This window comes from Cynara cardunculus (genome assembly GCF_001531365.2).
Source record: "Cynara cardunculus var. scolymus isolate 2C chromosome LG 2, CcrdV1, whole genome shotgun sequence".
In the NCBI taxonomy this organism is placed as follows: domain Eukaryota; kingdom Viridiplantae; phylum Streptophyta; class Magnoliopsida; order Asterales; family Asteraceae; genus Cynara; species Cynara cardunculus.
This window is the reverse complement of record NC_037529.1, coordinates 5,407,936-5,424,418: the sequence shown is the minus strand read 5'-3', so window position 1 is coordinate 5,424,418 and position 16,483 is coordinate 5,407,936. Positions and strand designations below refer to the sequence as shown.

The 16,483-nt window shown below is 31.4% G+C and overlaps 1 protein-coding gene across 2 annotated transcripts; it reads right to left on the bottom strand.

Annotated features, from left to right (window-relative positions):
• Positions 1-3,079: 3,079 nt before the first annotated feature.
• On the bottom strand, positions 3,080-6,148 carry LOC112506570 (guanylate kinase 2-like). 2 transcript variants are annotated; one of them, XM_025110711.1, is made up of 11 exons: positions 5,951-6,148; positions 5,479-5,515; positions 5,272-5,379; positions 5,111-5,181; positions 4,879-5,008; positions 4,427-4,768; positions 4,052-4,173; positions 3,816-3,951; positions 3,683-3,728; positions 3,510-3,597; positions 3,080-3,386 (listed from the first exon to the last, which is right to left on the bottom strand). In XM_025110711.1, the coding sequence occupies exons 2-11, from the start codon at positions 5,479-5,481 to the stop codon at positions 3,275-3,277; spliced, it is 1,158 nt and encodes a 385-aa protein (XP_024966479.1). In that variant the 5' UTR covers positions 5,482-5,515; positions 5,951-6,148; the 3' UTR covers positions 3,080-3,274. The 2 variants fall into 2 exon arrangements, with proteins under 2 accessions (XP_024966479.1, XP_024966478.1); XM_025110710.1 differs by having other exon boundaries at positions 4,427-4,789; positions 5,951-6,143.
• Between the last annotated feature and the right edge of the window lie 10,335 nt (positions 6,149-16,483).

Here is a 16,483-nt window from a genome sequence, read left to right as displayed (position 1 = left end):
AGGTGTGATATGAAGAAAAGATGTTAACGAGAAGAAGAAGAAGATAACTACCAAGAGTAAAACGTGGAACGTGAAAAGATAATTATAGTTAATTAAAATAAAATAAAAATTATAAAAATTACTTAATTACATTATTGTTCTTATTAAATTATTTATATATAATAAAAGTTAATTTATTAATTAAAAAAGTTTGAGGTTATTGGGTTGTTCTCGCATTCTCGTAAATCACAAGGGTTCTCGTTTGAACCTCCACCTATATATATATATATATATATATATATATTTATGTTAAAGATCAATATCGATTTCATTTGAAAGAATGTATTTCATTCCTCAATCGACACAATTTGATTTTTCTTTGGATTAAACCACGACTTTGCGGGTCCTTGATCCACCTAAAAGATGCACCCGTTCATCTGAATCAACCGTTGGTAACATGAATGTTTGCTCCTGGGGAATGCAATTCTTCAAAAACGTGTTGGTTTATAACAAGAAGACGCAAACATACAAATTAATATTTAGTATAAAATATAAGATTCAGTGAGGTTAAAAGTATCATATTCTAAATGAGTTTGCGTAACAAAATAATCATAGAATATTTATGGTTTAATGCGTCACAACTCATTGTATTTAATATAAGGTTTATGTTAAGTCGTACCACCCAAACATAACTGAGACGTAATTAAAAATTTCAAGAATATATTCATGATAGACAGATAGAATTTTTCAAACCAAATTGAGACCTCATAATGTGTATTACAAATATTAAAAGTGAATAACCCTAAAAAAGTACGACTTTTCAAAAGAAAAAGTTGACCAAAGAATTTTTATTTTTCTAGTTTCATTAAAGAATTATTAATCAGTTAAGAAATTTAAATCAAAATACTTAAAACGTAATTTAAATATATCTTTCTTTTATTTTAAATATAAGAAAATAGAACACATTTTGTTAAATTGTCTTAGACTTGCTACATTTTGATTATTATACATTTAGTTTTGGTATAAATGACTTATTTTAAATTAAAATATAAAATACATATTAAACTATGAAAGACTATATGATTAGGCAGGACAAAAAGACGGGGATGGGACGGGTTTTATAATCCCTGGACCCTACTCCAGTTTTTAGTACCAGCCTCCGTCCCCGTCAAATCTTGGTCCCTGGTCCCCAACTCAAGACTCGTTCCCTGACCCGGTCCAGTCCCATGTTTCCTAATACAAATACTCTTGAAATCCAACAGCAACATAGACCCGCTATCAGAATTTCCAAAAGTCAAATACTTATTAAATGAATATTAGTACACCGGGTACGAGACATGTCAGAGGTACAATATCCGGTCCCTGCCCCAACCCCCGTTTGAGTCTACCGGGGGATCTCCGATCCCGACCCTGGAACCCGTTTTAGTGGGAAATCTTCATTCCCGTTCGGGTTGGATGAACCGAATTCCCCACCAGATCGTGGCAAATAACCATCATTATTATATCACATTTGGAGATGGTGATTTTCCTCGACCCGGTGGGGAACCCGACCCGAACGGGGACGGGGATTCCAAGCTAAAACGGGTCCCGGGGCTGGGGTCGGGGATGTTACTCAATCCGGGGCCGGGGATCCCCAGTAGAATCAAACTAAAGGATACTATTAATGGGGTTTGACTGAGGATTGACCGTGGTTTTACCGGGTTTTGACCGGAGATTGCTAGAGATTTGACCGGATACGGGATGATAATCCCCATACCCGCCCGGGGCTGGGGATTACAAAATCCGCCTCATTCCCGCCCCGTTGCTATGCCTAATCACATTTTAGTTCTTATATTTTAAGAAAAGAGTAAAGTACAAAATTTGGTCCCTATAGCTTGTCAGAAATAACACTTTTTGTCGTTATAGTTTTTAAATTACAAGATGACCACTATAGTTTACGAAAGCATCCGGATTTGATCATTTCTTCTAACGATCATTAAAAAAAATCGCTAAACAAAGGACATTTTCATTCTTTTATTAAATTTGTCTTTTACCTAATAAAAAACACAAATATCTAAAATATAAAATCGTTTTTGATTAAATAAAAGACAAAAAAATCGATAAAAAGACAAAAATGCTTTTTATTTAACTTAATCTTTTAACGATTGTTAGATAAATGAACAAAATTCAAACGTTTTTACAAACTATGACGGCATCTCGTAATTTTGAAACCATAGGGGCAAATTTATTTATTTTCAACAAACTAGAAGGACCAAATTTGTAGTTTTTCTTTAAGAAATATATAAACCACTTTATAATGGAACTGGAATTTGGAAATACGTCCAAAAAGAAAAATATGAAAATAAAGGCTCTAATCTTTTTCCCTCTTTTTAACTTTAAAATGTCGACCACTAACCTTCCCTGGATTCGCTCTAATCACTGTTTATCCCTTAAATCTTTCTTTTTTTATTAACCTGGATATCCAATCCGCTATGCGAGCCGACTAATCTCAATGCGACTACCTATTTTGCAGATAGCCCAGAGTCATCGCATTTGAACCTCCGTGGCCACAAGGGGAAATTGTTTCATTATAAATAATTACCGTATTAAATAATTAAACGAAAAAAAATTAGTAAGCAATTTCTTGTGATGTAACGGGGACGTTGTTCATCGAGGCATCAATTGTCGATTCCTTTGTCATCAAGTTATTGACTTTTTTGATATCTCGGCACCGTAGAAGATCTTGTAACTTTAAACTTTCCGATAAATAATCATCTGAATCGGATAACTTAACTACACACCATTATTTTATCACATGTAGTGTTTGTATCCCAACCACATGTTTGCAAGTGGAAAGCTGCCCATTCTGGCAGTTGCAAGCAGCCAACTGCCACTCAAAACCATCACAACTATAGACCAATTGTGGAACGACGCATCAGCAGTTTTTAGACACACAAACAACCAAAAGATCTTGGTTTTGATCAACCAAATGTTTTGGGTCCCCATCTCTGTCTTCTTGTGATCAATTTCTTGATGCCATTCCCTTTTTTATCTCACTCAAAAGATTGCAAAATCTAACTTTCTGTTCAGCACACAAATCATTTCTTTTTTGTAAAATATCTTCTAAAAAGTTCATAATTTTCATATCCTTTCTCATTCTTCAAAATTGAATTCTCAGAAGTTACTCCAATCCTCAATCAAATGACTTTAAATACCCCAAAAAAGGGGAAATCTAACTACGAGTTACTGCGTTTTTGTCTTCCTTATAATAAGAAAACAAAATGGGAATTCGTGAATAGAGGTTTTGGTACTCGGGTTAGAAGTAGCAGCCGTTTGCGCCATCTGTAATCGGATCAAGAGCGTACATATTTAGTCCTCTTGTCCGTGCAGGTGCTCCTCCTTTCATTGATGATAAGTCGAGCACAACCCTGTAAGCAAACATGAGTTGGCCATCAAACGACTTCATAATGAGTTTATTCATTATATAGAGATGTTTGTATTCATGATGAATGACCTCTGTTTGAACTGATTATGAAGATGTATTCACATACCTTTGTTCAGCAGGCCCACAGTTTATCAGGATGTTTTCGTTGATTTTGGACAATGAGAGGTCAACGGACAAGTCAAACGCCTTGTTTGCTGGATTCAACAATGTAAACACCCTATCAGAACCATTTAAATTTGCATTTCAACAATACATAACCAAATGAGAAACTTCACTAACGGGTTTTGGGGGGAATGTTCATGCTTTCACTAATACCCAAGATGTTCTACAATGAAATAAAAAACAATATGTCAGATTAAACAAGGGTTCAAATCATAAAGAGCACAAGTGTTTACATTTATATGATACTCACCTTAAGTTGCTCATAACAAGCTTCCAGATCATTGTTCACCAAAATATGATCAAAAAGGCCCGGAGAGTTTCCTTGTTCAAGCTCAGCCTTAGCATTTCTAAGTCTTTTCTGGATCTGTTCTTCGGTTTCTGTTCCTCTGTCGACCAAATTGAAGAGATTGTTTAGTCAGCTTAAAGATGAAGAACAAGAAAAAAACAAGATTGTTTTAATGACGGGTTTCAAGATGTTGCTCAAACCTTGCACGAAGGCGCTTCTCAAGCTCTTCAAACGAGGGTGGGCAAACAAAGATGAAAATAGCTTCGAGTGAACTATCCCTCACTGACCTTGCCCCTTGAACATCAATGTCGAGGATGCATCTCTACATAAAACCAGACTCGCTAGTTTAAACAAACGAATGAGAAAAAATCATTTCAGCATGCTTCTACGACCAACATTTTTGAATCAAAATCAAAACCCATCATATTGTAGCTTCATTTGTGCAGTTTCGTAGGGTTAATCATCAAAAAAGATATATATACAACTAGTTTGTGCCAATTTGACAAATATTTCTCATTCTATCATCCAATTTGACAGATAACGTGAACAAGTTGAAGAATGCAAGAGATATAGACCTTTCCGGCATCAGCAACTACATCAACAGCTTCTATGCTAGTTCCGTAAAGATTTCCATGGACTGCAGCAAACTCAAGAAATTTGCCGGCTTTAATCTCTTCCTCCATAACGCTGCGCTTGGTGAAATGATAATGTACTCTATTCTGCTCCTTTTCCCTTGGAGCACGAGTCGTGTGGCTAACCGAGAATCCAAATTTTGTCGGAAACTCTTTCATCAGCAGATTAATTAACGTACCCTTACCCACCCCAGAAGGGCCACTAATCACGATGGGCCGTTCAGCATCACCAATAACTCCCTTACTCCAAGCAACTACTTCGGTATCGAATTTCTTCTTCTGATCCTGAATGAATAGCGTGTCCACCTTACAACGCATAACAAACATCATTCAAAATCCAGAAACGTGCAAACTACATATTTCTTGATAAATTTCATTACTTTAGAAACACCCACCTCAAGAAACCAAACAGATTCATTAGAGTTGGAATTGCTTTTGATGATCAAGATCTTATCTTGGTTCAAAAGCACACATAAATGGCCCTCGAGTGCCTTTGGTTTTGTTCCTAAAACGGTTGGAATCACCCTGCAAGTGAGAAAAAAACAATATCTTTATGTCATAAAACCATCAACAACACAAAGCCAAAATCAAAGTAACACAACACAGCCACAAAGACTCAAAACTCACCATTCACCGGTTGATTTGTCGAAAATACGAACTCCATTTGATGTTGGATCATCATTCCCACCAATGACATACTGAATAGAAGTTAAGAGATATGTTTTAAAGTTAAAATAGAAGCTTTTGAGGAGAAACTGAATTAAAATGGAAATGGTTCAACATCATACTGTTTTATTTCCAACAGCAATGGCTGTTTCAAAGCCTGTGAGTTTCAGATCAAATCCATTTGAAAAACTCCCTTGCATATCATCAACATAGAAAGCTGGAGCTTCTCCCTAATTTACAAACAACCAAAAATAATTAAAAAATAAAAACTTTGAACAAATTGGCATTGAATTTTATGAAAACCTAGTAATAATGAAGACTGCACTCACCATTAATACAACTTCTTCAACAGACTTGAGATGCAACCTGATGAAAAGAACCATCAGAAATTAAAGAATTGAAATAAGAATACAAACCCACTATTAAGATCTTCCATGAAAGCTGGAAATTAATGTGGTCTTTTTCGTTTGGGGGCTGGTGCAAAGAAGACCACATTTATGCAGCAAGCAAAACAATAACGATTGATTAAATAGATCAATGCCTAAATTATAAATTGAATTGGGAAAGATTGATATGAACATCAAAACCCAAAACCCAGAATTTATGTAACCCTGAACCAACAAAAAAATAGAAAAACAAACACCATGAGCATTGAACAGGTTAATTTAATACAGATGTAACCCAGAATACAAGTGCTATGTTTCGTTTCAAATCTAAAGAAGTCGTACCAAAAAAATGGATACTTTGAAGAACCCAGAGGCTGAAATTAGAGAAAGAAAGGAGAGATTTGAAGAAGGTTACCTGAAGTGGAGGAATATAAATAGAAAGAAGAGAATAAAGGTAGAGAGGTAGAGTGATCTGTATTAAAAACGCAAGATCCCTTTGATTTTATAAAAGGTAACTTAGGGTTAGGAAAGTGAGGATGGCGGAGAATAGAAGTGATGATGCAAGAACAGAACGTAGACAGCCATATTTGTAGAGAGAGAGAGAGGGGGGTGTTTGAGGGGGGAGAGATGGCTCTTTGGTCGCATTCAGTTCAAGAAACTTGCATACCCAGTCTCTTTATTTCCTTTTCTTTTACCCTTTTTCCTTTGTATGATTTGGTTACTTGAAATACGTTTGGTTTTATTTCAAAATACAATTTGGGATTTCGTGGGTTTTAAAAACATTGAAGGTATTCATCGAATGGTTTGTATTATTTTGATGAGGAGGTGGAGTATGAAGATTCTTTGGGATAAAGGTTGTCCAGAGGAGGGTGTCGGGTAACCCACCACTTGTGTAGCTGAGACTGGGGAGGGCATCCACGTAATTTAACATCCCCTTTTTCCTTGATTGTTGCTCACCTAATTTCCTAAAATACTTTCTAATTCTTTTGAATTTCACACACACACACATATATATATATATATATATAATCAAAATTAGTTTGTGGTAAATTAGATAAATTAAAAAAAATTTAATTTTGATAATTTTTAATTAAAATTATAATGCAAGGACATTATAGGTCTAATCAAATGAGAACTAATTAATTGTATTACCTTAATTAATAGGTAAAGAATGTTTTAGTAAAATGATTAATTATAATTTAAATATTTTTCTTATCTAATAATTATCAAATTCGGTTTCCTTAATTATCAAGAATTCAGTTTCTTCCGGTTTCCTTAATTATCTCAACAAAATTGTATCACATTGTGGTTGTATGTAGCCTAAAACTCAAATCACATATATTATCAACTCAGGTTCATAATGTTATCACAGTGGTATCATAATGTGTAACACAATTTGTTTTGTGTCTTACTGTTATATATTCTTCGATATCACGACGTGTACCATATTTGTTTTGTATTTTACTGTTAGAAATTCTTGGTCGAAGAGAGAGAGGGGGAGAGAGGAGAGAGATTTTAAAAAGACTAATTTACACTTATATATTACCAGTAAATTTAAATTATTTGAAAATTAATAAATAATTACCAAAATTAATATGTTTAATAATAACCATTGATTATTAATAATGTGTGGTTGAGATTGGATCTCACAATTATCACAAACAATCGAGTTCTTCCTTGATTGGACCCCTATATATATATATATAGAGGTTGGTTATTATACAACCCATGACATTTGTGCAACCAATACAACATAATCTCAACCGTCCATTTCATTTGATTAATATGTGATTTCATAGAAGTTTTGATTGTTTTATAATATAAAGTATTGATCATAATTAATGAACCATATTCATCTTCCATAAATATTCAAATCATAATAAATGAACTCTCATCATTTCCATAAATATTTCAATTTATTGGGTTGCATAGGTTGTACAAATGCAATAGATTGTATTTGAAACAAACTCTCTCTTTATATATATATATATATATATATATATAAATAAATAATTTGAGTTAGTTACTCAATTATAAACATTATATTTTGTCTATGTTTTTAAGCTATGTCACTAAAATCCTAGAACATAGACGTTAGAACCATCTTTCTTTCTTGGCAATATTATAGAGGGGGAGTATTCAAATAAAAATCATTCAATTTGTAAAAATCGTGAAAACCTCATTCAGCCAATCATAATTTTTCATTTTGTTCATTTTTTTGTAAGTATGAGAGGTTGATTAACCATTTTTATTGTGGAGGGTGTTAATCATGGATATTATCATCTTCTTTATTTTAATTTTAGAGAAATACATGAAACAGTTTCATTAAATATTATGAACAGTTTCATTAAATATTATATGAAACAATTTCATAATCATATATGAAACAAATTCATCAAAAAAAGTATTATATGAAACAATTTCATAATCATATATGAAACAAATTCATCAAAAAAAAGTATTATATGAAACAATTTCACAAGATTAAACAATTTCATGAAATTTTTTTATAAGATTAAACAATAAAATCGACGTATAAGGGTGGTTTGTACGGTTTTTACAAATGAGGGTGGTTTTCATTTGATCGCTCCTCTATCATAGAGTAATAAATATGTATAAAGTACAAATGAGTAAGAAAGAATAACCAAATTGGGGAAAAGTTTCACGAACATGCTAACAGAGTAAAAATGACATACATACAAGAATTTCAAAATCACGAGCTAAATATATGGACTTTCACGAATGTAGAACAAGATATAAAGCTGCAATGACTTTTAAAATGATTGGATTTCAACACAAATTATAATCAGTAGCTTCTTAATCAAAATCAAAAACTCAATTTCCTATATCATAAATCAAAAGGCGAAACCCTAAGAAGCAACACAATCAGTTTACTTTGTTGATTAAAACCATAAAGGTATGGGCAGTGCTTTCAAAACCAATTAAAAGAATAAATGAACCTGGAGGCCATAGATGATAGTGTGTGAATGGTATGTGGTGCTAATGACGACCTTGTGTGGTGGTGGTGCTTAAGATGTATGGGTGACACTTCTATATTCTCGAGTTGTGGAGAGGAACAAGTGTACTTGGGTGTGTGTTCTCTGTTTGGTATTGAGTATTTAAGACTACATATCATCAATCACATTTTTGATCGGTGATGTTCATTAAGAAATGACACGTGGTGTTATGTTGCCACATCTACAAATTTGATCACCGGTGATCATTAACTAAAGATTGTACGTTGTAAGTAAATAAGAAGGTGATATTATATGTTATATTTATCATTGACAATTTTAAGTAATGTTTTGGTAGTTGATTGCTGACATTTATGTTAGCATATTACATTAGTACTAATGAAAAAATGTACGTAGAACTGAAGTTTGCACAAGAACAAAATTATAAATTTCGTGAAGGTTTACATATTAAGGTGTTATATTTTTTTAGGGTTATGTGTTTCAGTTACAAAATTACTATTTATTAATTATTATGACATGCATCTTATGAACCGTATTGGTAGTGACATATTATTCTGGTTTGCTATAGTTGACGAGGACATCTTCAAAGATTGTGATATTTGCAAATATCATATATCATAATTAAGTCTTATCTTGACAGTCAACGATTTATTGCTATAAAGTTCATCAAGAAATAGTCTGATACTAATAGCTTCACTCATCTAGAAATACATATGTCGGTTAGGCCTAAATGATTTGCACGCATTTTTCTCTTGAACATATTTTTTTTTGGGTTGATTTAATTTATTCTAATACAATTAATATGAAAGCAATATAAAACAAAAAAAAAAAACCGACAAATTGTATGTCGATTACAAGTCCCAAAATCAAAGATAGTCGTCAGTTTTGCTTTCATGATGTGCAATACTTAGGAGTCGCTTACTAAACATTTGTCTTGGTGAACATAACGAGGACAAAAAATCTTACCCATTAAGAGGGAAGATAAAGATCAAAAGTATTACCCGGTAAGCATTTATTGGGTTATAAATGTTTACCATCAATCTGTTTTTGATGGCCAGAATGTTTGCATCATAAGGTAATTGAGAGTGGTAACTTCTGATGGTAAGTGCTTACTCGGTAACGATTTGGTAAACGACCTCTTAGTCATGCATTTTGGTCGTTTGGGGGTTAAGTCATTTTCTTTGCAACAACATTATATGACCGATACCTATTTAGGACTAGGGTTGGGTTCCGGTGAGAATAGAAGTTACAATTAGAATGATAAGAAGGGATCATTTGATCAATCCAAATTGAAGATCAACACTAATACAGTTCACCTTGATGCACCAGATCAATTCCTATGATAAACGTAATTCATGGTTGAGCATGAAATTAAACGTGATCAAGGGTTCAGACTACTTTTTACATTTCTTATCTTCACTCGTATTCTAACACGATTCTTCACCTTTAGTACTACAACAAAATTATTTTCACAATAACATTAAAAGTCTCATCTGATTAACTTGAATTGTTGCCTCTTAACCCTAATCGACACCAACTTGTGAAGATAGTTGAAACCATTGATCAAAGACCAACAAACAGAGATATTTAGGCATACAACCTGAAATGAGATTTTAATTAAATTCACGACCTTCTGATGAGTATGAAGCCATCTTTCTTTTAATAGGCCAGAAGGTTAAAAATCTAACTAAAACTATTTACAATCATATACCTAAACGACTCAAACAAACACAATGCAATAGCAACATAATGAGATGGTGATGATTTTAGGCATATTCATAATTGCTAAACAAATAAAAAGTAACACCCATCATTTTATAATGTTTTAAGGATAATTCAACGTTAAACGTGATGATATATATAAATAATATGGTATTATATAATATCCGCTAATGGCTACGTACATAAACATATGCTTATATGTACATCTCTTTTCGTTATCTTTGAGAATTTTTAAAAAAAAATATGTAATATGTTTATTAAATTAGTAAGGGGCTGTTTGACAATTGTTGAATGATTTGGTACAAAATGATTAAGTGGTCAGAATGATTAAGATGCTTTCATGATATAGTGTAAAATGAAATATAATTGTTTGATAATTATATACAATGAAATTATGGCTCTTAATGGTTAAAAGAGATCTATGATACAAAATCATTCAGATGGTTTTAAAATCATTAAAAAACAAACTTTTTTTACTAAACGAAATTAAAAAATTATCTTTTAATAAAACTATTAAAAAATAAATAAACAACCCTTAAATACGAAAATATCGGAGGGAATCCGTATGTATGCCGCCATAGGCTGCGTGTTCAACAACCAATGGGCCCAAGTCCAAGACCGGTTCTTATTCAAATTCATTCACCGCCGTGCCGCCTGGTGGGTGGGTCTCACACTCTCACGTCACTTAGTGGAAATACGACATGGTTATCTTCGGCCCCACAAATACCACGTGGACGGTCGTGATCAAATTCTACAAATAGTATATTACTTCATCATCGATTTCATCACAAATCTCCTTTAATTCACAAATAAAGTGCACAGCAAATTGTTAACCGTTAAGACTTTAATACTTTTAAAATATACAATTTTTGTTTCAAAATTATTAATTTAATTTATTTTAAAATAAATATACATATTTAAAAGCAAGCTTAAATATGAGATGATACAGTTTTACTCTCTGTTATCAAGAGTAAAAATGTCATTTTATTAATTTAGAAAATATAATAATTATATATTATTAAAATTATGATGACATTTTAATCATGGACGTTTATTTTGGGATGAATGGAATAATATGTAAAAATGTTATAGATCTGAACCAGTATCATCAATTTAAAATATTTGAGGACTAAGTTCCATATGCTACTTCTTGTTTGAATTATATGATATATACGAATTGACTATTTTCAATTTGTTTTTATTATCACGTATCCTATTTTGATTCTTATTTTGGATTCTTATGATTATCTTGGATTGTATGACAGATTGCAATAAGCATTTACCTTCCTATTTGTTTTATCCTTCGTTCAAATGTGTACTAATATACAAAAAGATTTAAAACCAGTTTTAGCTCTTACATACAATATATATATATATATATATATATATAGTTTTACTTTTCCTTTCAATACTTTTAAATAGATGTAAGCACCTCAATTACGTATTGGCCACAATTTTTTATTATCTATTTTGATGTTTCAAGAAATTCTTTCGACAAATACAAACAAACATACATTTCCAAGTTTGTTGGGTTCATTTATCTTTATACATACATACATATTACATATGAATATTCTTTTCTTATCAGAATATTTAGCTCTCTTTTTTGAATTTCCCACTACATACCATGAGACGAATTTTTGTCTTCAACGAGCAATTTCGGTCACCCTTTTCTAAGTTTGTTGTGTTAGAGCGCTTTTTGTTGAGTATCCCTTTTAAAGAAGCAAAGAAAAAATATAAGAGTTTGTATTGTATCACTACTAGAAAAACATAATATCAACGACGGATATTAGCGATGAAAAAAATCACTCGCAGATCAGCGAGGGAACTGTTTTTCGGCCAATCCGTTGTTGATTCTCGTTGATCAGCAACGGATCAACAATAGAATTTGTTTTTGGCAAATCCCTCGCTGAGGGAATTGATTTTTGGCCAATTTCCTCGCAGATTCATCTCTGATCAGATGGTCAAAAAACCAGTTCCCCCCGCAGATCATAAACATGAATGGAGACTTTTTTTAGAGCTCTCATCTTTTGTTATCAGAAATTAATCAAAATAAATCAATGCTAAACAAATAATATCAATCAACTTGATTGATTTACCTTTTGTATGTGTATTTGGGTGTGTGGTGCATCAAATCAAGAAGTTCGACAAATATGATAATAAAGAAAACAACCATTATTGATGATATTGTCGTAGTGAAATGTTCTTCTATAAGTCACATGAAAGCTTCAATGAACTTGAGTTCATTGTTTATCTCCATCAACATATTCTTTTCTTCCTTTTTATAGAAATGTTGACACAATGGTCTAAACATGATTGAATATATGAGTTTTTCGAGCAATAAGTCAAGTTAGTTATGTGTGTTCTTCTGATAGACGTTAACATGTATTGTCCTCTAATAAGATAATACTGAAGGCAAGTTAACGTGTTGGATTTACATTTCATATCTAAAATAACAAAGAACAAGGACATACTCTAAGGGGCCGTTTACTAAACGCTTACTTGGTAAGTGTTTACCAAATAAATTTCTTTATCGGATAACATAACAAGGGCCAAGAATTTTACCGGGTAAGAGCGATGAAAAGGATGAGTCTTACCCGATAAGTAGGGGCCGTTTACTAAACGCTTACTGGGTAATTTTCCTCACCAGATGAATATGGCAAGAGCCAAGAATCTTACCCGGTAAGAGCGATGATAAGGATGAAAAGTCTTACCCGATAAGTGAAGGTGACGACTCTTACTCGAGTAAGCGCTTACTAGGTAAATTGTTGCATATGATATTTTTGATGTACTACAATCTTACCCAATAAAATAAATTATAGTGTTGACTCCTAATGTTAAACACTTACCGGATAAACATTTAGGTAAACAGCCGCTTAGCTAATCAATTTTTATGCTGCGATTCAGCCTAATCAATTCATTATGTATAAAACTATCTTTTAAAAAACTTATTGAATAAGCCAATTTTTATACCATTAAACCACCAAACGGTCATATACTACCAATCGAATAAATGATATATAATAAAGAAGTAACATATAATTATTGATATTTAATAATAATCAATAAATGGTAAATAATGGTGTCTTGCTAAAATTTTTTTGAACAATTTTAATTTTATCGAAATTAAAAAAACAATTGCAAGTCAATTATTTGTGCAAGCCAAGTCAACAATGTGAAATTAAAACGATGATATATAATTATATACAGATGTATATGTAGGTTAAATTCCACATATTGAGCTGGCAAAAGTGTGGTAGATGCGCCGACGATCCCATATGAGCCGGTCAAGATAGAACTTAGGTTGACTTGGTAAATGGGGCCACATTCGTTAATATAATCACAAGTGTATTTATCTTTAATACAACGAAATATGTCTTAATTTTAATATTTTATTTTATTTATTATTTTTATTGATTTTATAATATGATTTTTATGATTCAAAAAATTAAACAAAGTATTAATTTTTTGTTTGATAATATAATTTTTTATAAATATAATAATTAATTATTATGTTAGAATTTAATAATTATCTTAATTATAATTCAGATTTTTTTTATTTAAAATAAAACGATTATCTTGTACTTGATTATCTTTATCAACCGTTAATTATACGAATTAAAACATGGAGCGTTAATAAGTTTTACTTACACACAATTTATTTGTAATCTTGAATTTTAAGTGATATGCATCAATAAACAATATTTTATACACAAACAATGTATTTTAAGAGTTTTTTCAAATACTTTATAATATAATATAGATAATTAAGCTAATCTATATCAAATATTACAAAGTTTTCATTTTATATCATAATTTTATTTCTTAATATAATAAAAATTTCTACTTTTTACCTATTTTGATAATAATCTCTTAACGTTATAACATTTAGAGTAAATTACACATCAAGTCATTGTGATTCATTTTATACTTACTCTTGTCTTAAAATCAAAATAAATATAAGGATGAAATAGTCTGCATTTTTGTATTTTTTGAGTCCCTCATGTTATAACGTAGTAAAAAAATGCTTTTAGGGTTAGGAGTATTTTGGACCTTTTAGGTTTTTCTTTTCCTTTTACTGTTAAGAACTAGAAAAAACCATATTATGTAATATTATTTTATATACACATATATATACCCCACCCATTGTGAACGCCTCCATCACCCTATCCAATCCCCGTCCTCCTTCCCCTTCTCCTTTTCCGTTCAACTTCGTTTCAAGTTTTGGTGCTCTGGGTTTGCTTCAAAAGTTCTACTTTGAAGCTCGATTCATAAACTTGATTTCATTTGTTTGCTTCAGGATTTGGTGCTCTAGGTTTGCTTCAAAAACTTGATTTCGTTCTGGGTTTGCTTTAAGAATTTGAATAAAAACGACATAAAGTAATTTTCCAAATGAGTTTAATTCAAGATTTGGTGCTCTAAATCTTTGAAGTCTTTACACTCATCTACTAAGTATGGGTTTGCAAGATGTCAATGGGTTTTGGAAGGGAATGGGGATGTAGATGAAGATGGAGATGAGGGCATAGACGGAGACGGTGGTCAACTGGGAGGAAGACAAATCCTCCCCTTTTAGTACAACAGTGGTTAGGGGAAAAAGATGATGGTCATTGATCGTAGAATTCCAGAGGACAAATAAAGGGGTTATATCATCTTCAACATAATTTCTCTAAAATAAAGAATCAAAAGTCAAAATCACTCAATAAAATCACATTTCACTCCAACATATTCTTTATTTTAGATATTTCAATATTAATTATATTATTAAAATATTATATAGTTTTATCATCTCAATAAACTTTAAAAAAAATATAATTCTTATAAATAAACTTAATTTTATTTCCTAAGTTTTTCTTTAGTCTATTTGTAATACAAATATTTAAATATTGTAGTTAGAGGTACCCTTGAGAATGAGTATTTATATTATACAATTTACAATCCTCTATCAGTTATTGTTCCATTTGATAATGAACTAAAAAACAAAGGTCATTGATGATGAAAACAAGATATATCACATAACTACTCGAGTTTTTGGTATAAAATTGAGATCCACATGGACTTACGATAGCGTTAAGGTAGTTCATGGTGCAAATGGTATGCATTTTCAGGGGGTCTTTATCTGATTAGCATGATATATATATGAGATGCGATCTCTTAAATTGTCATATTCCATAAAAATTTTCATACTAAATGTATTTATTAATGTCTCATAAATATGTGATATTCCATAAACTTCAAATCTTAACATCTTATTTTAGTTGAGCAAAAAAAGTAGGAAAAAGAAATTCAAATGTTTTCATCAATTGTTTGACTTATACATCTTTGATTGGGATTCCACCATGTACGATCCATGCTAGATCTGACCAACTGCCCATCCTACCTCCTCTATGTTGTTGACGTTCTTACACACCACAAGATTCAATTAATTTAGATGTTCAAACAACCACCCATTGAGATTATAGATTATATGTCTCATTCATTATTTATTCTTATTGGATATCAATGTATCATATTTTCTTTCATATTCTTATTGATTCTCATTCATCTACTTATTTAGAAAATCTTGATGATTTTCTTTATTATTGATCTCTCATTGACTCTCACGATTATTTCCTACACACAAAGTTTCTTTTTGTATCAAAATAACATATATTTCTTGTTATGAACTAAAGAAATTCTTATTTTTCATAAAAAGATATTAGTCATAATTTTTATACTCTTGATTGTTAGTTATATAAAAAGAAGTACGTAAATTTAAGTACTCTTCTATCTATAATAAAGAAAAACAAGACTTCTTTCCTCCATGAATTATTAGAATTTCTTGTATTCAATTTTTGTATTAGTGAAAAATATTTATTGATTTTTTTCCCATACTTATCGAGGGCCCTGATCTACATTTGCACATGGCCTGTAAAATGTCATAAACAAATTGTTCATGTGTGTGTGTTTCATATATGAGACATATGAACATGTTTTGTTTCACATGTGAAATAACTATGTTTGTTTCATAAATGAAATAACAGTATATGCGTTTAGCATGTATTGTTCTACATGTGAATAATATATATGAAATGACATTATTCTGGTTCTCGTCTGATTAATATGTATATAAGCAAACGTTAATGCTTTCATAAGATGAAGTAAAAGTCTTTTCCACGTGGCTTGCAATGAAATTAGTTGTTTGTATGTCTACATCTTAACAACCCGAAGAAAGATGAGAAATGATCGTATATTCATATCGACAATCAATCAAT